This window comes from Paralichthys olivaceus, chromosome 9 (genome assembly GCF_024713975.1).
Source record: "Paralichthys olivaceus isolate ysfri-2021 chromosome 9, ASM2471397v2, whole genome shotgun sequence".
NCBI lineage: Eukaryota > Metazoa > Chordata > Actinopteri > Pleuronectiformes > Paralichthyidae > Paralichthys > Paralichthys olivaceus.
In genome coordinates this window covers 2,651,587-2,674,696 of record NC_091101.1, presented here as the reverse complement: position 1 = coordinate 2,674,696, position 23,110 = coordinate 2,651,587, and the positions used below count along the sequence as shown (strand labels likewise).

The following is a 23,110-nucleotide window of genomic DNA, read 5'->3' as shown; positions in this document are numbered from 1 at the left end:
AAGACGTTTTTATGGTAGGACACTGTATGTAACACTTTTCCCATCAGCTTTAAATGCTTCATCTGCAAGTTTAATACTTTGTAGCAAATGTCATTGATTTTAAATTAAGGTTCAGTGTGTAGAATTTAGTGACATCTAGTGATGAAGTTGCATGTTGCAGCTGAACACCTTTCAACTCACCCTCCCCTGTAGCAGCCTTCAGTTGTCATAAAAACTCAAAAGATGTTTAGTTTGTACAGTTTGGACTACTGTAAAGAAAACAATTTGTACAATTAAGATGATTACAAACTGGTAAGAACAGCTTATAAATATCGTTCACTTAAATCTTACACACTGGACCTTTATATCTCCACTCAGATTAGAATACTAGATGTTCAGTGTCCTTCTATTAATGACAGGGCATTGCAGGACACATGGACTTCATAAGCAAGTATTCATTCATTTTAATATAGTTTATTGGTTTGAGTGTAGATTAGGAAATGCTTTAGATGCAAAAATTGTTTGTATTCAATGGTTGTTAAGGGCTATGCATGTTTATTGGTGGATTTACAAATGACATAGACGAATATTACATGAAAGGGCACTCTGTTATTATACTTTGTTGTATGTATACATGTATACATTGTGGAGTTTTTGTCAGTGACACCCCCTGCATATATGCACAGATTACAAGTAAAACCGTTATGAAGTATTTTCAGGAAGGAGCCTTAGTATTGCTACAAGCCTTTAGAACAGCTTCAATGCTCCCTGCCAAGTCTGTGGAACTGTATTGGAGGGGTGAACCTCCTCCAAAAGATATTCCATCATTTATAAACACAACCATGATTAAATCAGGTAATCTCATTAATATTAAGAGACCTGAGTACAGCCAATAGAAAGAAAACCCAGTGCTGTACAATGACAAATACATTCCTTGATTGATATTTGAATAAATATTTCAGTAACATTTACCTGGAGTATGTTTCTCAATGTTTGGCATAAGGGTAAGCTCATGATTGCCTGGTCATCAAAGTTGTGCGAAAAATGCATTGGCTTTATTATTATTATTGTCCACAGGGTGGCAACAGGTAACAGAGTTAAATTGAATGCTTTTCAAAACCTTTAAGGCCATTTTTAATAAGACTGATTTATGAGCTTTTTAAAAATGTATTGTTGACTATTATATTAAGATGATATATATATATATATATATATATATATATATATATATATATATATATATATATATAGTTTTATATAAAACTATACATATATATATAGCCATGCATATTATAAATAATAGACATTTAGCAGTTAAGCAGTTTAATACTAAGGCAGGTATTATATTCGGATCTTTATTTGCAAAAAAACATTTACAATAAAAACATTCATATTCACAAGAAAATAATGTTACCTTCCACGATGACTGCCCTATTATGATGTCCTTCTAAATGGTCCTCAACCTTATCCTTCCTTGCTGGTTTAAATTGCGTTTCAATGCAGAAAGGACATTGAAACAAGTTCCCAGCTTTGTGTACAGGTACCCGCGCTTCATTCGACTTTTTAATGGTAATGTGGCTCTAAAACGACAAAGCACAACATAGTGACATTAAAACATTTCAACACTAAATGCAATTTTAAGATTCAGCAACTCATATTCTTTATACAGTGACCAAACATCCCATATATTGATCTCAATGGCATTAACTAATTAAATAGAGGTTGTACTGTATATAAAAAGGGACTAAGAGGCAGTTCATCCCTCCAGTAGAGTTCCACAGACTAGGTAAGGAGAATTGAAGCTGCTCTGGAAGTAGTGACACGTCACACCTCCATTTAATCAGGTGGGGTGTCCTTTATTTGTCATGAAGATTGCTCGCACTGCTTATTAACAAAGCCAACTATGATCACAGTGGAACGCTTTATTGATGTGTGTTAAAAACATGGACCTTACTCTCAAACTACAAATAATACAAATTAGTATTTTCATTTTTGCAACTTTATTAAACTACACTTGACAGGCTGATGTGAACAAAGTGTACAGTGCTTGATGCGCTGCCATTTAAATCCAACTCTTATCAAGTTGGGTGTGAACAGTGAATGAATGAAGCCTGCTACTGTTTTATCAACACTATTGATAAGAATTCATATGAATTCACCCTGAAGCTCGTCAGCTCAAACCATCTCAACGTCACAGTAGATGAATGACATCTTTTCTGATAAAACTAAAAAATAAACTAAAAAGTTGTCTAGCTAGCGTTAGCTTCAAACCCCCGCCACTGTGTAGGGTTATCAATTTATATCTAAAGTGAAACAGAACTGTTTTATTCATTTTCATTCAGGGCTCACTGCTCGTGGTAGCCATTGTACCGCCATGTTCTCCTGTTGTTTGGGTCTGAACCTCGCGCATGCCTAGACTTGGCACGGAGGGGGGCGTGGCTCTTCTTCTTCTTCTTACTTGGCAGTAAAACAAAAGATAGATAGATAGATAGATAGATAGATAGATAGATAGATAGATAGATAGATAGATAGATAGATAGATAGATAAATAGATAAATAGATAGATAGATAGATAGATAGATAGATAGATAAATAGATAGATAGATAGATAGATAGATAGATAAATAGATAGATAGATAAATAGATAGATAGATAGATAGATAGATAGATAGATAGATAGATAGATAGATAGATAGATAGATAAATAGATAGATAGATAGATAGATAGATAGATAGATAGATAAATAGATAGATAGATAGATAGATAGATAAATAGATAGATAGATAGATAGATAGATAGATAGATAGATAGATAAATAGATAGATAGATAGATAGATAGATAAATAGATAGATAGATAGATAGATAGATAGATAAATAGATAGATAGATAGATAGATAGATAGATAGATAGATAGATAGATAGATAGATAAATAGATAGATAGATAGATAGATAGATAGATAGATAGATAGATAGATAGATAGATACTTTATTCATCTCCAAAGGGAAATTATTTTGTTCCAGCAGTACAGACAAGTGTAATAAGTACAAACATTTTTTTAAATTTACATAAAAGAGCATATATGTAGGATATGTATGTATGTATGTATGTATGTATATATGTAGGATAAATAAAAGTGAATCTGCAGTTTGGGGGACACACTTCTGTCCTCCTGTGTCTTGAAAACAGATTGTGGACATTTGTATTGCAGTTTCAGTCTCAGTTTGAGAATTGTTACAGTCAGTGTCCAACAGTGTCCATTAGTGTCCTTACTATTCTGATTAGTATTTTATTCATCTCTTTGACATTTGACCAACCAATCGGGAGAAAGGTGTTTTCCCCAACAACAGTCTCTGGTAATTCAGGGACTTTCGCTTCAAACCTCAACCAGTACATCTTTTATTTGGAAAATGAATGAAACGGAAGTTTCAAATATTTCCGTTTCCGCTTTCCGCTACCCGAGACTTGACAGCCAGTGCTGTGAATGGGGTCGTGAGAATCGTCAAATACACACGACCAGAGAAAAGCAATGGAGGACAAGGCTCAGATACAAGAAGCGATTAAAAGCCAAGGTGAAGTGGTCCGGAAGCTGAAGACGGAGAAGGCGAGCAAAGAGCAGGTGGGTACTCAGGGTGGATGCTGATGCAAGTTCTGAGCATGCGGTGTACAGCGTGTCCATTTGGGATCTAACGCAGGGACTAGCTAGCTACCAGCCCCGGTACATGTCGCTTCATTCACAGCGCGGAGCTAAGCTAACTAGCTGAAGCCCCCACCAAACGCCGGGGCTCTGCACCAAAGTGTCTGCGTGTCTAAATATTGCGCCCTCTCTTCCGGTCCCGTGTGGTTTTCTTGGTAGATTTGTGTCCAGTGATAAGTGAATCAGCAGTTCATGTCTCTGAGTGTGAGCCATGCTGTAGGTCCTTGTCTCTATCAGAGTCCTGCTGTCACATCAACCTATGAACTGTTCATGTAGCAGCAGCTGCTGCTGACTCTGTGTCTACACTCCTCATCAGTCTTTAGAAAGGAGAGGCTAACTGGCTTCTATTTGTTCAGTCCAGAAAACCTGAGGGAGTTAGATGACCTCCAAAGTTACATAGAATAAACTCTGTTTGACTTTCAAAATGTTTAGAATCGACTTCCTAACCCGCTTTAATACCATGTTGATTGGCAGAAATTATGAGTTTGTAGTTAATCCAGTAGGTTCCTCCCTAATATTTGACCAGATCTGCCATGTTAGCACCAAAGGACAAATAGATCCAACTGTTTAAAGCCTTCTCTATTATCTGCTAATGCAAAGAATATTAAACTACTTCAGTGCCAGGCTTTACCACAGCATTAATCTCAAGGTTTATATAAGTTATCGGATTCTCATAATGTTCAGGATCTTCTCCTGCAGTACATCAGAGAGGAAGTGGGATCATTGTGCTACCTGTGGTTTTGCCTGTCACAGTCCTCAGTTCTGTTTTCTGTAAGCTTCTGGACTAAACTTTAAAATCCCAGACACAGTAGATACACTCAATCCAACACACACACACACACACACTTCAGAACACAGCCCTGTCTACCTCTGTGTGTGTCTCTGTGAATTTGTGAGGGTTGTATTGGGCTGGCTGCTTTGATTGACTTGGTACATCTCATGTTCTATCCTCCATGCTGTGATGATGATGATGGGTCATGCCCCGCCCTCCCCTAGTGCTAGGGTTGCTTACCACTTTTCTCCTGTTCTTCCTGCCTGACTCTGGGTGACCTCCGCCCACCTTGACCCTCATCATCACCATCATCAACATCTGGGGAATCCAACACTCCTGGACGTTACTGCACAACTCTACCTCTACTCACCATTGTGATTCGCTGCTTGGGCTGGACCTGGGAAATACCATTGGATAATGCTGTACCTCTGATGTCCCCCTGAATTTTTTCTTGTACAACACTTCTTTTTTCAATATTCGCCGTTCTGTGGGATGGACATGCTGGGCATGTTTTGTGTTCGTGCTTGCTCTGGTCTGGCGGCCATTCGGACTGCATCACGTGTCCGATTTCTGCATTCTTTTCCGGGGATCACTGTTTCTCAGGTAATTTCCTGTAATAGGATGTCTTCTGTATTTTTACAGGTTTTTCACTAATGGTGCCTGAGTTTTGTAGGAAGTGTTTAAGTTCTGATCTTCATGTGTGTTTGTTGCAGATTGATGAAGAGGTAGCCAAACTGCTGGAACTGAAGGCTCGGTTAGGAGGGGATGATGGCAAACATCAGTTTGTCCTCAAGACAGCAAAGGTAAGGCTACTGTTTTCACAAACAAGGCACGCACATATCACACACCAGAAAGAAGTCTCATATTAAACCAAGATTTGTGTCTGAATAACACACACAGCCTCCACTTTCTCCTTTTGCCAAAATTGTTAAAAAATCCGATATTTAATAATATAATAACATTTTCAGATAAAGCCTAGACATTGAAACTGTAGTGCAAGTTAAAGTGTTGCCTAATGTTGCTGTTATGATCAGTATGAATATCAACAGATCCTTGTTCTGGGAATTACTCGGGTCAGGTGTGAAAAATGTAACTCCAGAGGACGTGCAAAAGCAGCGAGGTGTCGGTCAAGTCTCACACAGCTGTGCTGTGGCTCTAGTCTTATCTTTATGTGGGCACTGAAATTAAAATCAAGCTTTTCCATGACAGCCCCAAATGTATCACAGGCAGTGTGGCCCACACCTAATTCTCTGATTTTCTTCAACATGTTTGGGTAAAATCTGACTGATCACGGTGAATATCTGTCTCTCAGGGAACGAGGGACTACAACCCCAAGCAGATGGCCATCAGAGAGAAGGTCTTCAACATCATCATCAGCTGCTTCAAACGTCACGGAGCAGAGACCATCGACACACCCGTTTTTGAACTGAAGGTAGATTTTCAACACAATTAAAACAAACCTATCGGGCATACAAATATGAAAGTTGATTCATTTTCCTGCTGTGCGTAGGAAACATTGACAGGGAAATATGGAGAAGATTCCAAGCTCATCTACGACCTTAAAGACCAAGGAGGAGAGCTGCTGTCCCTCAGATATGACCTCACTGTATCCTTCATGTGCGTTTTATATTTGTATACACACTCAAGATAGTTACTGATGCCTTTTATTTGATACACATCAGAACCCCACACTAAACGTATTTACCTAAAGGACACATAGTTTAATCTTCAACCCTCATCATCAGCATGTATGATTATAATTGTTGTATATTATTAGCTCAGTCAGTATTTGTGACTTGGATGAAGATAAATAAATATTTACAACTTATGCATAAAACCAGGTCATTCCAATAGGTTCTACCACTTTTGATTTGCACTGTAGAAATCCTCTGTTAATACAAAGGGTGTTGGAACAAACACTACACCCTCCGATGCATTATTAGTTCAATATTATACTGCAGGAAGTACTGTAGATAGTGCATTTGGAATGGGGGAAAAAATGCTGTAATAGAAGCAAGCAATCCATTTTATTTGTATATTAAAAATCACATACATAGGGTTTAAAAGGTGTGTGATCCTCTGCCCTTACCAAGAGTAAGTAAAAATGGCCAAATAAACCCTTTTATTAGGATCAAATAAAATGTACAGATAGTCGACAGTGAAGGATCTCCCAGGATGGACAGAAGTGCAGTAGATGTCGCATGTAACAGAGCACAAAACACTGGTTACAACATTCATAAGAAAAGACAGTGTCTAACTTAAATGGATAAATGTATGAATGTTTCAAGTTTTTAATACAAAATAAAAAGTCTGACAGAGATGAAAGGAGCTGCAATGACAGCATTTTGTCTATGAGGCAAATTTGGGGTTCAGTATCTTGGAGATGGGGAAGACTGAACGACTCTCCGGGTAGAGAACAACCGCTCTACCCCCTCAGCCGCTGCTGCCCCCTTCTTGTAATCATAAATACATTATCAGATACCACCACAGTCCACGATTATGATCCACAGTGTGGCTGCAGCAGCAATCCTCGAACACTAAAGCACAAGAACTCCAGGGAAGAAGTCAAGTTAGTAACATGTATTGATGAGACAATGTGATGAAGAGGAGGAAAGAGAAGCTCTGAACTAAAACTGAAGATGATTCCACAGAAGAAGAGCTGATAGCTTGTTCTTTAGATCTCCAAAAGTTAGAGTTTTCTGTGCTTTAATTAAAAAAATACTGAGACATTGACTTATGTGAATTCAATAAGAAAGTTTTGACAGGTTTATCTCTTTTATGTGCTGCATGTTTCTATCCTTCCAAAGCGGAGTGGGGTTTTCCTTGACTCAACCTCTTTCAGGTGCCCTTTGCCCGCTACCTGGCAATGAACAAAATAACCAACATCAAGCGCTACCACATTGCTAAGGTCTATCGCCGTGACAACCCAGCCATGACCCGTGGACGCTACCGAGAGTTTTATCAATGTGTAAGTACTCCTGGGGTGTTTTCGCTCCTGGCAGGGCCCTCGGCCACCGTGTTGCTTACTGATTTATTAGATGCATAGGAATCTGGTTAAATACACTTTAAAAACCTGCTGCGAAACTTAAATGAATCGTTTTGTTTTTCCTCTGTGTGTGTCAGGATTTTGACATAGCAGGACAGTATGATGCCATGATTCCAGATGCTGAGTGTCTGAAGATTGTCCATGAAATTCTCAGTGAGTTGGAGCTCGGAGACTTCTGTATCAAGGTTAGCTACATCTATTCAGTAGAATGACTGCTATGTGGTATGACCTCTAAGCATCAGCTCTGTAACCGTACCCCCCCACCTCCAGGTCAATGACAGACGCATTCTGGATGGTATGTTTGCTGTGTGTGGTGTTCCGGATGACAAGTTTCGTACCATCTGTTCAACTGTGGACAAACTGGACAAGGTATTGAGACTTACTGCTACACACATACTGAGCTTTGCAGTTCTAGACTCACTCATCTCTTCATTTATAGAAACAAGTTCAGGTAGATATGCATGCACTGCAATGATGAGGGCCAGACACTCGTCAATAGTGTCTTTCACATTCTCTCAGTCACCAGTCGCTGTTGGACACTGACCCAATTCTTCATGCTCCTCCTCTAGATGGCGTGGGAGGACGTAAAGAAGGAGATGGTGAATGAGAAGGGCTTGTCAGAGGAGGCTGCCGACCAGATTGGGGAGTACGTCAGTATGAAGGGTGAGTCTCAATTCACACAAGATCAGAGACATCGGTGGCACATTGACATGAGAAACCATTCATCTGTTTGATCCTCAACAACTCCAACCTTCACTTACTCACTGGCCTCAGACCTGTTGAACCTGTCAGCAGCACAGTCCTTGGTACCTCCTTCACATTGAAATTGTTTACTGCAATACGTTTTTGATGTCTGTACTGTAATACTTGACTGATTTGATGTTTTCTAAAGTGGCCAATCAGAGGTCGTTTTATCATCTTTTATGAAGTCAGTTTTTGTTCACGTCACCAGAAATATTTAAAGTCACATAGTTCATTACTGAGCTCTTAGTTAAAGGTGGTATGATTTTGTGCTACATTATACCGAGACAACGTTTCCTTCCCATTTACTTGAGGGGAGCAGAATATTAGAAACACATCTGAACATTTAATTCAACCCAGTTTTATTTGTGTAGCATCAAACCACAACATTCATGATATCAAGAAACTTTACATGATAAGGTCGAGACCTTTACAAGTTTGAGACCTTACAATATTACATGTTGAGTAGCAGTGTCAGCTCTGGAGTCACGTGCAGAATGAGGATAGACAGAGGAAGAGAGAAGTGCTCAGTGCATCATGGGAGTTTCCACAGCAGTCTAGACCTGTTGGCTAACTAGTGCTTAAACCATACTTTTGCAAACGCATCAACTCTACTAGGGATACGCCTGGAGTCCACAATACTCTGAAGTTTTAGAGCTGCTAAAATGTAAAAATTGGATAAGGCTGCCACACCCATTTTATTCTCCGCGGGCAAAAATGGAGATGTTTAGAAACGATGAAGTAGACGCTCATAGCCAGTTGCTGATTTGGTCTTATTGGACATGATGTAGCCTACACTGATTCATCAAGCTCCCCTAACATGACAGCCTTTCCAGAAGAAAACGATCAGCCTTACCCTCGGCTATCAGTGTAAAATGCAACATTGATAGTCAATTACGAATGTTGCTGACCCTGTTTTCTTTGCTAGCAGCTGCTGTGCAGTCAATTTCTTCATTTTACATTAATACAACTGCTTTCATTAGTAGAAGACGAGATATCATTTTAGCAATCGGAGACAATTCCTGTGTCCAGCAGGACTCACATGTATTTTTGTTTACATTCACATGCACATGCCCTGTGTGCATGAGTGTCTATGTGGTATGTGTTTTTAGGAGTGTTAGTATGGACGGGGATAAACACTGATACAGAACCAAAATACCTCTTTAGCGAAAGATCGTTCGAGTTTTCTAACAAAAATGTGGTTTACACAGAGTTCGCCTAAAGGATGATTCCAGGCTTACCTCAACCTGAGGTTTTAGGCTTCATCTTAAGACTTAAGGAAGCTGTATTTAGAGACAGACTGTGAACTACCTGCTCAAAATCAAACAGCAGACAGATGCAATTAAAGACGAGCTGATGAACAATTCCAAATGAATTTCCACGTGTAAACAGGCAACTTTGTGTTGCAGGCGGAATGGACTTAGCAGAGCGCCTCCTTCAGGACCAGAAAATGTCTCAGAGTAAGCAGGCCTGCGCTGGCCTCACAGACATCAAGCTGCTCTTCAGTTACCTGCAACTCTTCCAGGTCACAGACAAGGTGAGAAATGCATCATAGTTATATAGTAATAATTAAAGGTTCAGTCTGTAAGATTTAGGTGAAAGGTATTTTTGGCAGAAATTTAATATAAAATAATCCTAGTGATGTTTTCACAAGTGTGTTTCATCTGAATTGTATGAATTGTTGCTTTCTTTACCCTAGAATGGGTCCTTTGTATTTAAATATTTCATATTTACATCAGGAGCGAGTCCTCTCTACGGAGGCCGCCATGTTTTTAACAGTCGTATAAACTGGACAAACCAAACACTTGAGTTTTTATGCCAACTGAAGGCTCCCACAGGTTCTCCTTCATGTTTGGAATGGGAGGGTGAAGTGAGGGGTATTCAGCTGCAACATGAAACTTCACCTCTAGACATCACTAAATTCTGCACTGAACCTTTAAAGAAAAGTGTTTACATTTATTTTGTTTCATCGTACTCACTCCTTGATACTTTGTTGTACCTTGTCAAATACTCAGGTCTTTTTTTCTTACATCTCCAGGTGGTATTTGACCTCAGTCTGGCCCGTGGACTGGATTATTATACAGGAATTATTTACGAGGCAGTGCTGACTCAGGCAGGTGTGGCCGCAGTCTCCAACGAAGCCCAAAACGGGGCACCTTCAGAGGAGAGCGTCAGTGTGGGCAGCGTGGCTGGAGGGGGTCGCTACGATGGCCTTGTTGGCATGTTCGACCCTAAGGGCAGGAAAGTGCCGTGTGTGGGCGTGAGCATCGGTATTGAGAGGATCTTCTCCATCATGGAGCAGAAGGCTGAGGTAATCTGAAATAAATAGTGAAAATAGAATATTCCTGATTATGTTTACATTTATGTGTATTCAGAATCATTGGGTTTATGTACATTTTGTTTCAGTGCCATGATTCTACAGTAGACCAGAATGGAATGGACAAACCAAACACTGACGCTAGAGAAAGTCTCAATTACAAATTGACTGATCTATCAATTAGGCAGTTTTATTTTAACTTTATATTAGCCTATTACAGATATATCAGTATCGGTGTAGATGTTGACTGACATAACTTTTCTTTTTTATAAAACATTCAGCAGAAAAGATGCTTGGGGTGATATAGGAATGTCTTTATTGATCCAGCAAAGAACACAACCTCTTCATTTATACACTTGTACTGTTTATAGTCCTTTTCATCCCTGAGCAGGTTGTCAGAAACACAAAAAATGCCTATCATCTAAATGGACCAACAACCTTTAGCAACCTATGTAGAGCAAGAATAACCAGTATGGTTTGGGCTCTAGTTTTAGATTTGAGTATTAGACATGGCCGGACACATCTGTCATTATACAGTTGGTTGCAATCGGCATCACAACTAGATGCCACTACATCCTACACACTAATGCCAATCTGTCCTGTTTGAGTTGTCTTCCTCCAATTTTTTAAGTTGACATCTCAATTAGTGTATCGATGTATTGAGTGTGTGTCCAGACTGTAACTTTGTTGTGTTGTTCAGGCGTCAGCAGTGAAGATCCGTACCACAGAGGTTCAGGTGATGGTGGCGTCTGCTCAGAAGAACCTGCTGGAGGAGAGACTCAAACTCATCACTGAGCTCTGGAATGCTGGCATTAAGGTTTGCACATTGTTATTGATTCCTTTAACATGGTGTGACATGTTTCATTACATTTAACATTTTGATCATTATTACTTACCCACTTACTTAGTCCTCTTCATCCCTTGAGGAGCAGGCTTTGACAGTCTGTCCCGTGATGATTACGATGACAGTGAAGCTCTAAAAGGTACAGGGAATTGACTTCTGTGTGTGTATGTCCAGGCAGAGGTTATGCAAAAGAAGAACCCCAAACTGCTAAGTCAGCTGCAGCACTGTGAGGAGTCAGGCATCCCCCTGGTGGCCATACTGGGAGAACAGGAGCTTAAAGATGGAGTGGTGAAACTACGCATTGTGGCCACCAGAGAGGAGGTACTGCATGCACACGCACACACACACACACACACACACACACACACACACACACACACACACACACACACACACACACACACAGTACACATAAGTGTGTAACTCATTTCATAAATGATATCCAGCTATCTTCACAAGTTTAAAAAAATCATCATAAAACATGTCTGCAGCTGCTTGATGTGAACCAAATTCACTGGTGTCACCTGCACTATACAAAGTGCAGTGTTTCAATTGGTTGGACAATATGATTCTAATACCATGACATCATGTACAGTTGTTAACTCTGAGATTTTGATGTACAGCTGTAACTCCCCCTTCAAAAACTGGTTGTATTGGACATTGCTGGGGTTGGGATTATTTGTATTAATGGATTTCTAGGATTAAACACTTCATACCATGTAGTGCATCATGAGCTTGGCAGTAAAAGTGAACCATCTTCCCAGTTACTAGTTTCTCAGTCCAATAACAAAAGAAACCAATGTCAGGAGTCAATTTACCTGCTCAGGCTGTACACACGATATTCTCTTCCATGAGAATTCAATCTTGCCATTGAAATGGTGCACACCATAAATAAGGATTTTATCCATTGCAGCTACTTTTAGCCTTGCTATTTAACTGAATGCTATACAGGGGCCTATGAGTTATGTGAGATATACAGTGTTGGGGTCTGTCTGTCTAAGTGATATTGGTCAGAAGATGGTTCAGGACTAATCTTGCTGCCTCTATTGTGTCTTTTCTGTCCAGTTTGATATTTCCAGAGCCGATCTCATTGGCGAGATAAGGAGGAGGACGTCTGAGGCCTAGTTGCTTTATTCTTCAACATCTGAACTTCTACAACGTCTGATTGGCCTAAACACACACACTCTGCAGAATCACTTTTTCGTCTAGTCCTTTACAGAGCATGTTGGAAATCATGCAGCTCTGAGAACACACATCCATTCATTTGCACAGCAGCTACTTCGAGTGGTGTTACATGGAGCAGGTGGTGCTTGTTACATGTTGTGACAGAGCATGAAGCCAAAAGCAGTGAAGCTGTCTGAGATGATGTGCCTCTTAAAAGCGAACACAGTCTTGAAAGAACATCCAAAAGACATGATACACTTATAGTGAAATGTAATATGATTCTGAAAGACATTTATTTACTTTCAGTGTCATCATTGTACAATTGTGTTCTATCTGCTCAGGACTCATCTAATGGTTTCAGGTAGTTAGTAAATAAGATGCTGCAGTTCAAATTGAACTCTCAACAAAAACGCTTCATTTTTTCCTGTATCAAACATGCTGCTTCTGTCCTGTGATTAAAATAAACACATTCATCAGTCATCACAATACTTCATCGTGATTGCTGTGCTGACAATGAAAACATTCTTTGCATGCTTAGTGTAATCAAGCCATGCTGAGGTTTAATATTATTGTTTTAGAAGGGGACATGCTAATAACCTGGTGAATAAGTTTCATATTTTCTCTTTATTGTAAATTGGTTTAAGTGACTCTATGATCATTATTTAAATTCCAAACCAGGTTAAACCACTCTAAAATCTCTTACTGGATTTCTTTAAAGGTTAAGTGTGTAGAATTTAGTAACATCTAGTGGTGAAGTGTCATGTCTTCCCTCCTCTTCCAAACATGACAGAGAACTCGTGGTAGCCTTCAGTTGTCATAAAAACTCAAAAGATGTTTAGTTTGTCCAGTTTGGGCTACTGTAAAAACATGACGGCCTCCGCAAAGAGGACCCACTACTGATGTAAATATAAAGTATTTAAATATGAAGTATTTAAATATAAAGGGTCATTCTAGGGTTAAGAAAACAACAATTAGTACAATTTAAATAAAACTACTGCAAACATCACAAGGATCATTTTATATACACATAAATCTGACACACTGAACCAAAACAAACTTGCAAGCCAACAATGGCCAACTTCTACCACAACAGAAGACAAAGGGTTGGAACCTCACGCTCCCTGCTCGACCTCTGCCCACCCAGTTCCAAAAAAGGAAGTGAGCAGTTCACAGAACCCTTATTTTTACGTTCTGATGATTCCTGTTAATAGTGAAAAGGAAAGTAACTAGTTAATAAGGAACTCCTAAAAATAGCTTGACTTGTGTGTGTATACAACAGTATGTGCTGTGCTACAGGTAAATTATCAGGGTAAATGAAAAAATTTTTTCCTTGCTCCTGACTACACAGTAGCACAGGGTAGTTCATCTTTCATCCAACTCACTCACGTCTCTATAAAGGAGCAACACCATTGCATTCTTTTTAAATTCTCATTTATTAAAATGAGGAACAATCCAAAACTAACACACAGAACGCATGCATTAAACAAACCACACATTTTAAACAAACCACACATCTTAAACAAGACAAACTATTACTCTAATAAAAACATGCAGAAATGAACTAACAAACCTCAACAACATTAACATTTGTCTTGGAACAGTGCTACAGGAGGAGGCTCTCGTTGATGAGCTCGTCACTCGGATCACTGGTTGTTGTAAATTCTCTTCAGGACCTGTTGGGCTGCAGCCTGCCCAGCTTCCTCCTGCACGGTGCTGGCAGTGGGTCCTGGCAAGGTCATGACCAGCCCTTTGAAAGGAGTGGTTATCCTGGGGATACACACTGTGTAGTCGAAGTAGAGGAATCCATTTCTTCCAGTGTGGCTGTAGGACATCTCATAGCGTGGCTGACCAACCCCCGTCACCTCACACACCTTACTCAGGAGCATCACTGGGGATTCAACAGGCACTCGGTCCCCCTGCGAAGAGGAAAAAGTGAAGTGGTGGGGACAGTGAGGGTGTGAAAAGGTCGTAGGTCCGCCCACTGCTCTGCAGAAACTTGGGGGGGTGGGTGAATGATGGGCGAGATGTGGAGGCGGGACTGAGGGCTGTGGAGACTTCAGGATGTGGCATGGTGGCTTCAGGGGAGATGCCAGAGGGCTCTTCGGAGGCTTGTTTGGAGACAGCGATTCGTCTGGATGCCATACGATTGAGATATTCAGTGCAAACTGCTTCTTGAACACTGGACACAAGAAGTAAGGAAGTACAGCAGTGAGGAAGACACCTGTTCTGTACAGAATAATTCAGAAAGTCACATTCATGATATTTTTGCTTTAAAATATTTAACTCGCAAACATATTACTTTAATGTGTTGCATTACTTCTTGCTTGGTACTAAACCCACTTTGTTATTAGTAGACACTGCCTGAGGACTTTCTTTATGCTGGATGAATAAGAACTAATAGTTATTAGTATTAAAAATAGTCTGATAAATCTTCCTCTTTTGCAGACAACCATGGGTTTGGTTTATTTTACTACAATCCTATCAGCAGTTTTCGTCCAAACCTTAACTTGACCTCCACAGTTCCTGAAAACCTTCTATTCATTACATTACAAACTGACCATGCCGCTACCTGACAACACATTGCTGTCTTCTAATAGCAGCTCCAGCTCTGTGGGCATCTGTTACCTTCATAGTCAGAGAGCTATGCAGCTGCTTAAAAGAGCCCATGACTGCTGATTGTTAGGACAAGGTTTGTCGAGGGGGATTTCTTTATTATATTTAACAGAGATAGCCAGAGCCATAACACAATGTTGAAGGTCTGAGAGATCTGCATTGAGCCTCTTTTTGTTCACTTGAAAAAATGACTATGCAGTGGAGTCTAAAAATACACACACACACACAACAATGCACAGCAGAACAACTTTACATCAGCTGTGTTTCTACCAGATGAGTTCCTACATTTAACATTGTTACATTTCAACGAGGTAGCACAGCACATGACTGGTGTAGGCATTAAACATTTCCAGTACAGACAAACACAATTTTAGAAGTGGACAACATACATGGGAACATGTTTACATGTAACTCCATCAGCATCAGCTCACCTACCTTCAACCAGCATCTTCTTGGCCATAGAAGCAGTGTAGTGGGATGAGAAGGCTACTATGGCCGACACCCCCTCGATACCAGGCCCGGCTGTCAGAGACACTTTCTGCACGCCCTCAGTCAGCACACGCAGAACCTGCACAAATAAATGAGTTTCATGAGTTTCACTTTTTTTTTTTTTCATTTCAGAGATGCTCCACCAAGTCTCAACAGTGCCCTTAAGAAACCACGTTTAAATTCACTAGATCTGGATTTGCACACACATAAATATTAGTCTCTCCAACGTGCCTGATTTTTAAATCAAGATCCATGAAATATTCTCTGAGAAATCACCAAAATGTTGAACAACATCTCACAATGTTTAAGTGAAATTGTTTTTACTGGATCGGCCCCCTGATCCAGATCTGCACTGAAATGTAATGGGTTCTTTCCTGACCCATACCACATCTTTCCACCAAGTTTCGTGGTAATCCATGCAGTAGTTTTTGTGCAATCTTGCTTACTAACAGACAAACAAATAATTGGCAGAGATAATGATGCATAGGAGCTACGTTTCCATGGTAACAACCTGCAAAACCTGGGCACTAAAGAACAAAAAAGGAAGGCAAGGTGCACAAAGTGTTCTTTTTAAATTAATTGACTATTTCATTAATTAAGGATGAGTTGGCAGAAGTACTGAGAAGTCCTGAGGATCTATAACAAGGCTGAATTAGTTTCGGCTCAGTGTCCCTTAAGTTTTTCCTCACTCTTGTTGAGGGTTTAGGGCAGAGGATGTCACACCTTGTCCTATGAGACAAATTGTGATTTGTGAAAATGGGCTATAAAATCTAATTTTGATTGATTGATTGATAGATAATGTAGCCGATGAGTTCCTGTCATGCTATCACAAAGATAACTCGGTGCCATTGTACCTCCAGCAGCTCCTCTTGCCTGGTGGTGGCCGGCAGATCCTCAATGCAGAGGTGTCTCTTCTCTATACTCAGGCGGACCTTGATGCAGGAGCCTTGCTCCAGCATGTAGCCGTCGAGCAGGCAGATTGCTTCAGCAGCCAAACCCGAGGAGCTGTATTTAGCATATGCAAAGCCACGGTTCTGCCCGCTGAAGTTCATCATGAGCCTAAACTCCCAGAGAGGCCCCACAGAGCTGAACAGGGGAATCAGCCGGTCCTCGTAGACGTCCCGTGGGATCTGGCTGATGAAGACCTCGCAGTTGGCTCCTGGGATGGGGCCGTTCCACACTGACAGCAACATGGACAGATGGGAGCCTGATCATTTCCTTTATCTATCACTTTATCATCAGGTCAAGTAAATACTTGGAGCATTGGCTTTAATACTTTGTCCTTTAAAGAATCAGCCTGCAGTTATTTGACCTTTTGAAATATAGGACCTGTCTAACGATTCCAGGCATCTAAAGAGACATTTACTGAAGCACCATTTTCAATGAAGTATCACATCATGCACTAACTTTATCAGAGCATCATAACATTTTATATGGTCACTGCCGAATTTCAAACATTATTCCATTTGAGAAATTATTATGAATGCAGCAAAAACAATGTCTCATTAAAAAATGATCATTAGTTCAAGATGATACACACCCTGATGAGAACATGCGCACAGGTCAGGATTATTTTAAATGCAGACTAATACTTTCATATTGTTTTCTTTAACCTAATTCACTGTAAGTATTACAGAGTCTGACTTAACCATCAATCTGCATTCTTACAGAATAAAAATGACCTGTGTTTATTGATCTACATTTCAGTAAAGCAATAACAAAATCCAATGAAAATAAGTTGATTTTCATTTTACTCTCTTACTGCCGCTGCCATTAGTAATAGCCACTGCACTTATGGAGGTTGATTCAAGACCGTAGTATTTTAGTTGGAGAGTAGGACTTGATTTCACGTTCAGATTATGTTACACTGTCACTCAAAACCCTGCTCTCGCACTCCAATATATTTTGCTTGTGCTTAGATTTCCTGCACTCCAGCTTCAGCTCTTGCCCTGCTTCTTCTCTCAGATTTGTCATCTACACAGATTTAATTGTGAAACAGGTCTGTGAAATTTCCCCAACCAATAGAATGGCTTTATCATTACACAACTTCATGGAGCAGGAGTTCAGCAGATCCCTGCGGCCTGTACTACATAGCAGGATTTGCGAAGCTCTTTTTTTTCCTTCTTGGTTAAATCACCGTAACTAATGCTGAACAGCTAAACACCCAATGAGAATACATTAATGCAATGATAGGAAAGTGTAACTATAAAAATATTGACTTATACATGTCCACACATTACCTGCTGTCCTTCCTGCATTTAGCAGCTGTACCTGTTTCTTTTAGTCTAGATAATGTGTTTGTTCTCCTCATATTTTCTAATATAACAGTCTGCTCCTCATTAGTAAACACCGCCCCATGTTGACCAGATATACTTCTGGAGCCCCAAAGTCAAGGATATCATGTTTTAACGTCAAGAGAACACTATTGCTAGCAACTATAAAAACAACACAGAAGTTGGCATGCCCTGTTTCTTTTCCCCTTTGTATATATTGGGAACAACACCATCAGCAAAAGTAACCAATTCAAGGGCAGGGAAATGTCATCCATCATCCCTACACCTGGCATTCTATTGGTTGGTGAATTCTGACAGACACAAACAAATAAGAGAGCAAAAGAAAATAAATCAGAGAGCAGAGGAGAAGTTCAAGAGCAGACGTTTCACAAGCACAAAGACAGGGTAGGTGCGAGGAGAAGAGCTGAAGCTGAAAATGTACGCAGGAGCAGGGTCAATTTGAGTGTGAGCCAGGGTTTTGAGTGAAAACTTCACAAAATCGAAATCACTGCGTCTAGTGTTATTAGGAGTATGTCGTCCTGTACCTCCTAACCGCTGCTGACACTGTGTTTGGGCTTATAATCAGGAGCTGACTGAAGTCCAGAACCCTGTCCCATCCTTATGAAGTCTCACTATTGTTTGTTACTGGTTCTGTCAAATGTAGAGCCTCGCTGCATTAGACTCAACCCAGGCTTGAAAGTCCCAGGTACACTCACTTTTGTTGCACTGAGCTTGCACTGTGTGTAGTCCCTGTACAAAACTATCACACATCAGGCACCAAACACTTCAACTTACAAATGATACAATTGCAAACAAATGCTGTAAATCTCTTTATCTTGTAGAAGCAGAGCACAAGTGGTGCGAGTGGGTCACTATGTGTCATCTTCCCTAGCCATCAGAGCGCACCAGAGCCACATGCTGAGGACCAACAGGACCACTTAGCCCTTAGGAGGGTGGTCTGCTGTTAAATGAAGCTCCAGCCAACATGTTTACCAGATTGTTGGCGAGCTCAGCCACCACCACGACACACTGGTCTCTCTGCCGCCCTCAGGGTGGTGCATGACGCTCAGCTGCCTCCAACACCTCTCATTCCATTTATACTCTTTGCAATAATTGGATCTGATCTCAACATATGTGTTCATCTTTGTCATGCCCATTGTCATTTGATGATCATGGGCTACCATGCTTGATAAATAAATGACTTGGACTCATTTTCTGACCCCAGACTGCAAAGTCCAAACCTAAAATGTCCAAACTTAATGGATTGGTGATATAAACTATCCTAGAACAGTATTCTGTTTTTAAGTGAGTACTGATGCATCACCCTCCCCCTAGTTTAATCATGGCCCAAGACTTTCTCTTGAATATCAACTGCAGCAACAGCAGCATGTTTTTAGGACATATGATAAAAAGAAAAAAAGTGAAATGACAAATAAAATGATTTTTGCTTCACTTCTTACACCCACGAGCATTTGCAACCTTTCTATTTTGTCACTATAAATTTGAGCCGCAGTATTTTCACTGAGCAGCAGCAGCAGCTTCTCACCCTCAGGTGGTCCTCCATACTTCCTCTGGCCGTTTACTTGAATCAGTTGTGTATTGGTTGTTTTCAGCCAGGTTTCCAGCGCTGGCACCGGCTCAAAGTTCAGGACCTGTCAGAAAAACAGAGGGAACACTTCCTCAGAGACAGCACCTGTGACAGATAATCAGAACTTAGCCAATTTGGTCTGATTCACGTACCCTGTTTATTAGTATTGAATTCTAATATATAACTGGATTGTACGTTAATATAATAGTATTGGGTAGACCATACCCTGGGTTTTGGTCATTATTAGGTTGTGATTCCGGTTGGGTATGGATTGAGTTTTTTCAGATACTGTTGTTAAATTTACACTTTTAAAATGGTTCCAGTGACTAAAAGGTGCCAGAACTTTTTTTCTGATAAGAACACTTGAACACATTAACTGTTAACAGATTAAACTTTAATTCATTTAAATGTCCTGGTTTAAGTAAGTGCAAGACTCTTATAATTGTAACAATTGCACTGCAGTCTAGAGAACGTTAAGACTGTTTCAACAAATGATTGATGACTGTATAGAACACCTTCTCTTACCTGATAACTAGCACTGGTTATTGGTGAGAAAAAAATGTCACTACTGGGCACATATCTCCAGATGACGTTATGGAGTGGATCAGTCAAAGGCCATGGTCCACAAAAATATCTAAGGAACACATTTCGAGGATATCTCTGCAAATAATCCAGAGACAAGTTGAAGCTTATATTAACCAGATATAATGTCATGGCATTTGATAAAAGATGTCATGCTATAGACAAAAACTAAATCTTATATAGATCCAAAAAAACTGATGATGGCATGGCAGGGATGACGACATCAAGGCATCACTAAGTCAGAACATGATGTCATATTATGTAGTAATGCAGAACTTTTTTTGAATGATCACATCACAACTGTGGTGTTTGGTCACTAATTTATTCTAATTGGATCTAATCACCTCAAGTCCAAACTCTTTAGTAGTGTTACAAGCTTAACCACAGTGTAAGAGTGTGTTCAGAGCAGGGGCAGCATCAGGGTGAATGTGTGTCTCCTGTTAAAACTACAGCAGGAAACATGGCGGCAGCTTCGTGAGGTGTGTGAGGGGCAGGTGTTGGAGCCAGTCTGCTGCTGCTGGAGCTGCTGGAGCTGCTGGTGGAGCTGCTGCTGGCCTCAGAAAGAGACAGAGACACCGCGGAGGGGAACAAGACAGCGACGGAGGGAGCGGCTCGGTTTGGGAACAAGTCATCACGAGTCCCGGTGCAGAGCCTGTTCGACTCCACGTGTTTTACAAACAGCTGGTGAAGCGAGACACGAAAGCTGCCGCAGAGGAGACGACGCACGGCAGCTTCTGCTCCACACCTACAGGGGCGAACCACCGCGGTGACCCGAGGAGAGGACCTGGGAGACGTTACCTGGCTCTGCGCGGCCTCCATCACCTCCTCCTCCATCGCTGGGTTCTGTGACGCCTCTCTGTCGCCCCGCGGCTGCATCTGGATCGGTCCCATTATTGGACAGTGGCACCCTTCACTCCTCACTAAGCCCTGTGCCCACACCCTCATCCACTCGACCCGCCTTCACCTCCACATTCAAGGTAGGAAGCGAGTTCGTACCTGGAGGCTGCAGGAGAGAGGTGGGGGGTGGGTCAGGTAGGACCTGAGGAGTGGAGTCCAGGGGCTGCAGGTGATCACATTCAATCACCCAACACCAAACTTTCAGTGGACACATGTTGCACAACCATCACTCTCCAAGATGGAACCCAGCTTCTGTTGACACATTAGGAAACAAGTCAGCTGAGGCTCAGGACAGTAATTCCCAACCCAGGAGTTTCTGAAATGTTCAGCTTGGGCGTAGGAGGCTCAAGCTTTCAGATGAACTATGAGTACATTTAGGTCAAAGGGTCAATCTGATGTTGTGACCCCTCCACCTCTGTGTATCGAGTAAAACCATATGAGTATTGTGTTGATGTTGGGTCAATTAAACTCACATATTCTTCTTGTTAGAGCCAGGTTTCATTCATAACAATACATCAATGTGATGATCACTTATCAGACATTAGATGAGAGTGTTTTTTATTAGGTTTGTATGTATTAGTCCTCGTCTGTTTACTTTTGATATCATTCATTTAGTTGGTCCAGGGCAGACACAGTTTCCACAGTGTTTAGACCGTTTTAGACATGCACAGAATTGAGGGAGACTGACACTCTGCCTCCTGGTCTCAACTCTCGACCGTCATGGTGTTGACTGTAAAATCATTCATATTCAGATATGAGAGCCGCTCCATCCAAAGTGGGATGAATGCCGTCTCCCAGGGGCCCAGACAGCATACGCATTGACTCAACATTCGTTTTTTGGGACCTGGCATAATCAGCTGTTGTTACTGCCAAATAAATTTGACTGTATTTAGGTTTATCCCCAGCCAGCAGTTTTAAATAAGGTTCAGTGCCGCCCCCACTGGCCCCAGGAATATATCTGACTATAGTCAAATTACCAGAGCTGGTTTCTCAGCGGGTGCATCGCTGAGTGGGGAGAATCTGTTTGAAACATGAAAGGTTCCAGAGTGGGTGAGTTTTTTTATTTACACAGTAATCCACTAAGTGACTATAGCTAATGAGCCACCAGCTCCTGTCACACTCACTCGGTAGCCTAGATTTTCTTATGCAAACTATTTTCAGCACATTAATTAAATCATTACCCTTCTGAAGGATGGCAGATGCTGCCTAAAGCATAACCAAGACAAAGTGACAGAGAACAGACAGAGTGAATATTACCCCAGAGAGAATACATGTCATATGTGATCTTTAAATGCAGTTCTGTTTGTAAAGGAGAAATGTTGCACCATCACTGATTTATTTGACTATAATCAGAACTACGTCTGCTGATGTACTGTAGTCTACATCGCCAAAATGAGGCAGGGTTAAAATTGCTGTAAATATAATGACATTGAAGAGGTCATCATATAAAGTTATCAAGGTAAATGAGAAGGAAGAATTAAACAGAGAAACAGTGGAACATGGTGTTTTCACTCCACCAGCCAACACAACAGGCACTAAAACAAACAGTTTCAATAATAAGTGAAGAAAGTTGAGACCAAAAAGTACAAATTTGTGATTTTATTCAAATCAATTTATTCACACAGCCAAAATCACACCAGAAGTGATCTCAGGTAACATCAGGATGGTGGATTTTTTTTATGATATTAAAAACAGAGACCCAACAGAGAGAAAGAGCAGGAGGAAAATGAATGCAGTGGATATAAAAGAAATCCACACACCCCTGTTAAAATGCCAAGTTGTTGTGATGTAAAAAAAAAAGAGATTAAGATAAATCACATCAGAACTTTTTCCAGCTATAATTCAGAAAAAAATATATGATAATGCGGTTGCATAAGTGTGTTCACCCTTAAACTAATACTTTGTCGAAGCACCTTTTTAATTTGTGACAGCATTTAGTCTTTTTGGGTAGGAGCCTATCAGCATGGCACATCTGGACTTGGCAATCTTTGCCCACTCTTCCTTCCAGAAGCACTCCAGATCTGTGAGATTGCGAGGGCAGCTCCTCTGCACTGCCCTCTTCAAGTCACCCCACAGACCTTCAATTGGATGCATGTGTGGGCTCTGG

The 23,110-nt window shown here is 40.7% G+C and overlaps 2 protein-coding genes across 4 annotated transcripts; one reads left to right on the top strand and one right to left on the bottom strand.

Moving 5' to 3' along the window:
• The first annotated feature begins 3,402 nt into the window (after positions 1 to 3,402).
• Positions 3,403 to 13,041, top strand: hars (histidyl-tRNA synthetase). 2 transcript variants are annotated; one of them, XM_020085204.2, is made up of 14 exons: positions 3,411 to 3,599; positions 4,674 to 5,052; positions 5,163 to 5,252; positions 5,762 to 5,881; positions 5,960 to 6,055; positions 7,292 to 7,417; positions 7,573 to 7,680; positions 7,766 to 7,864; positions 8,065 to 8,158; positions 9,646 to 9,773; positions 10,275 to 10,547; positions 11,254 to 11,370; positions 11,572 to 11,718; positions 12,463 to 13,041. In XM_020085204.2, the coding sequence occupies exons 2-14, from the start codon at positions 4,942 to 4,944 to the stop codon at positions 12,520 to 12,522; spliced, it is 1,569 nt and encodes a 522-aa protein (XP_019940763.2). In that variant the 5' UTR covers positions 3,411 to 3,599; positions 4,674 to 4,941; the 3' UTR covers positions 12,523 to 13,041. The 2 variants fall into 2 exon arrangements, with proteins under 2 accessions (XP_019940772.2, XP_019940763.2); XM_020085213.2 differs by lacking the exon at positions 4,674 to 5,052 and having other exon boundaries at positions 3,403 to 3,599.
• A 934-nt stretch (positions 13,042 to 13,975) lies between these two features.
• On the bottom strand, positions 13,976 to 21,191 carry dnd1 (DND microRNA-mediated repression inhibitor 1). 2 transcript variants are annotated; one of them, XM_020086495.2, is made up of 6 exons: positions 20,905 to 21,191; positions 20,050 to 20,184; positions 19,483 to 19,588; positions 16,518 to 16,843; positions 15,610 to 15,742; positions 13,976 to 14,740 (listed from the first exon to the last, which is right to left on the bottom strand). In XM_020086495.2, exons 1-6 carry the CDS (start codon positions 21,049 to 21,051, stop codon positions 14,205 to 14,207), a joined length of 1,383 nt encoding a protein of 460 aa, XP_019942054.2. In that variant the 5' UTR covers positions 21,052 to 21,191; the 3' UTR covers positions 13,976 to 14,204. The 2 variants fall into 2 exon arrangements, with proteins under 2 accessions (XP_019942054.2, XP_019942063.2); XM_020086504.2 differs by lacking the exon at positions 20,050 to 20,184.
• Between the last annotated feature and the right edge of the window lie 1,919 nt (positions 21,192 to 23,110).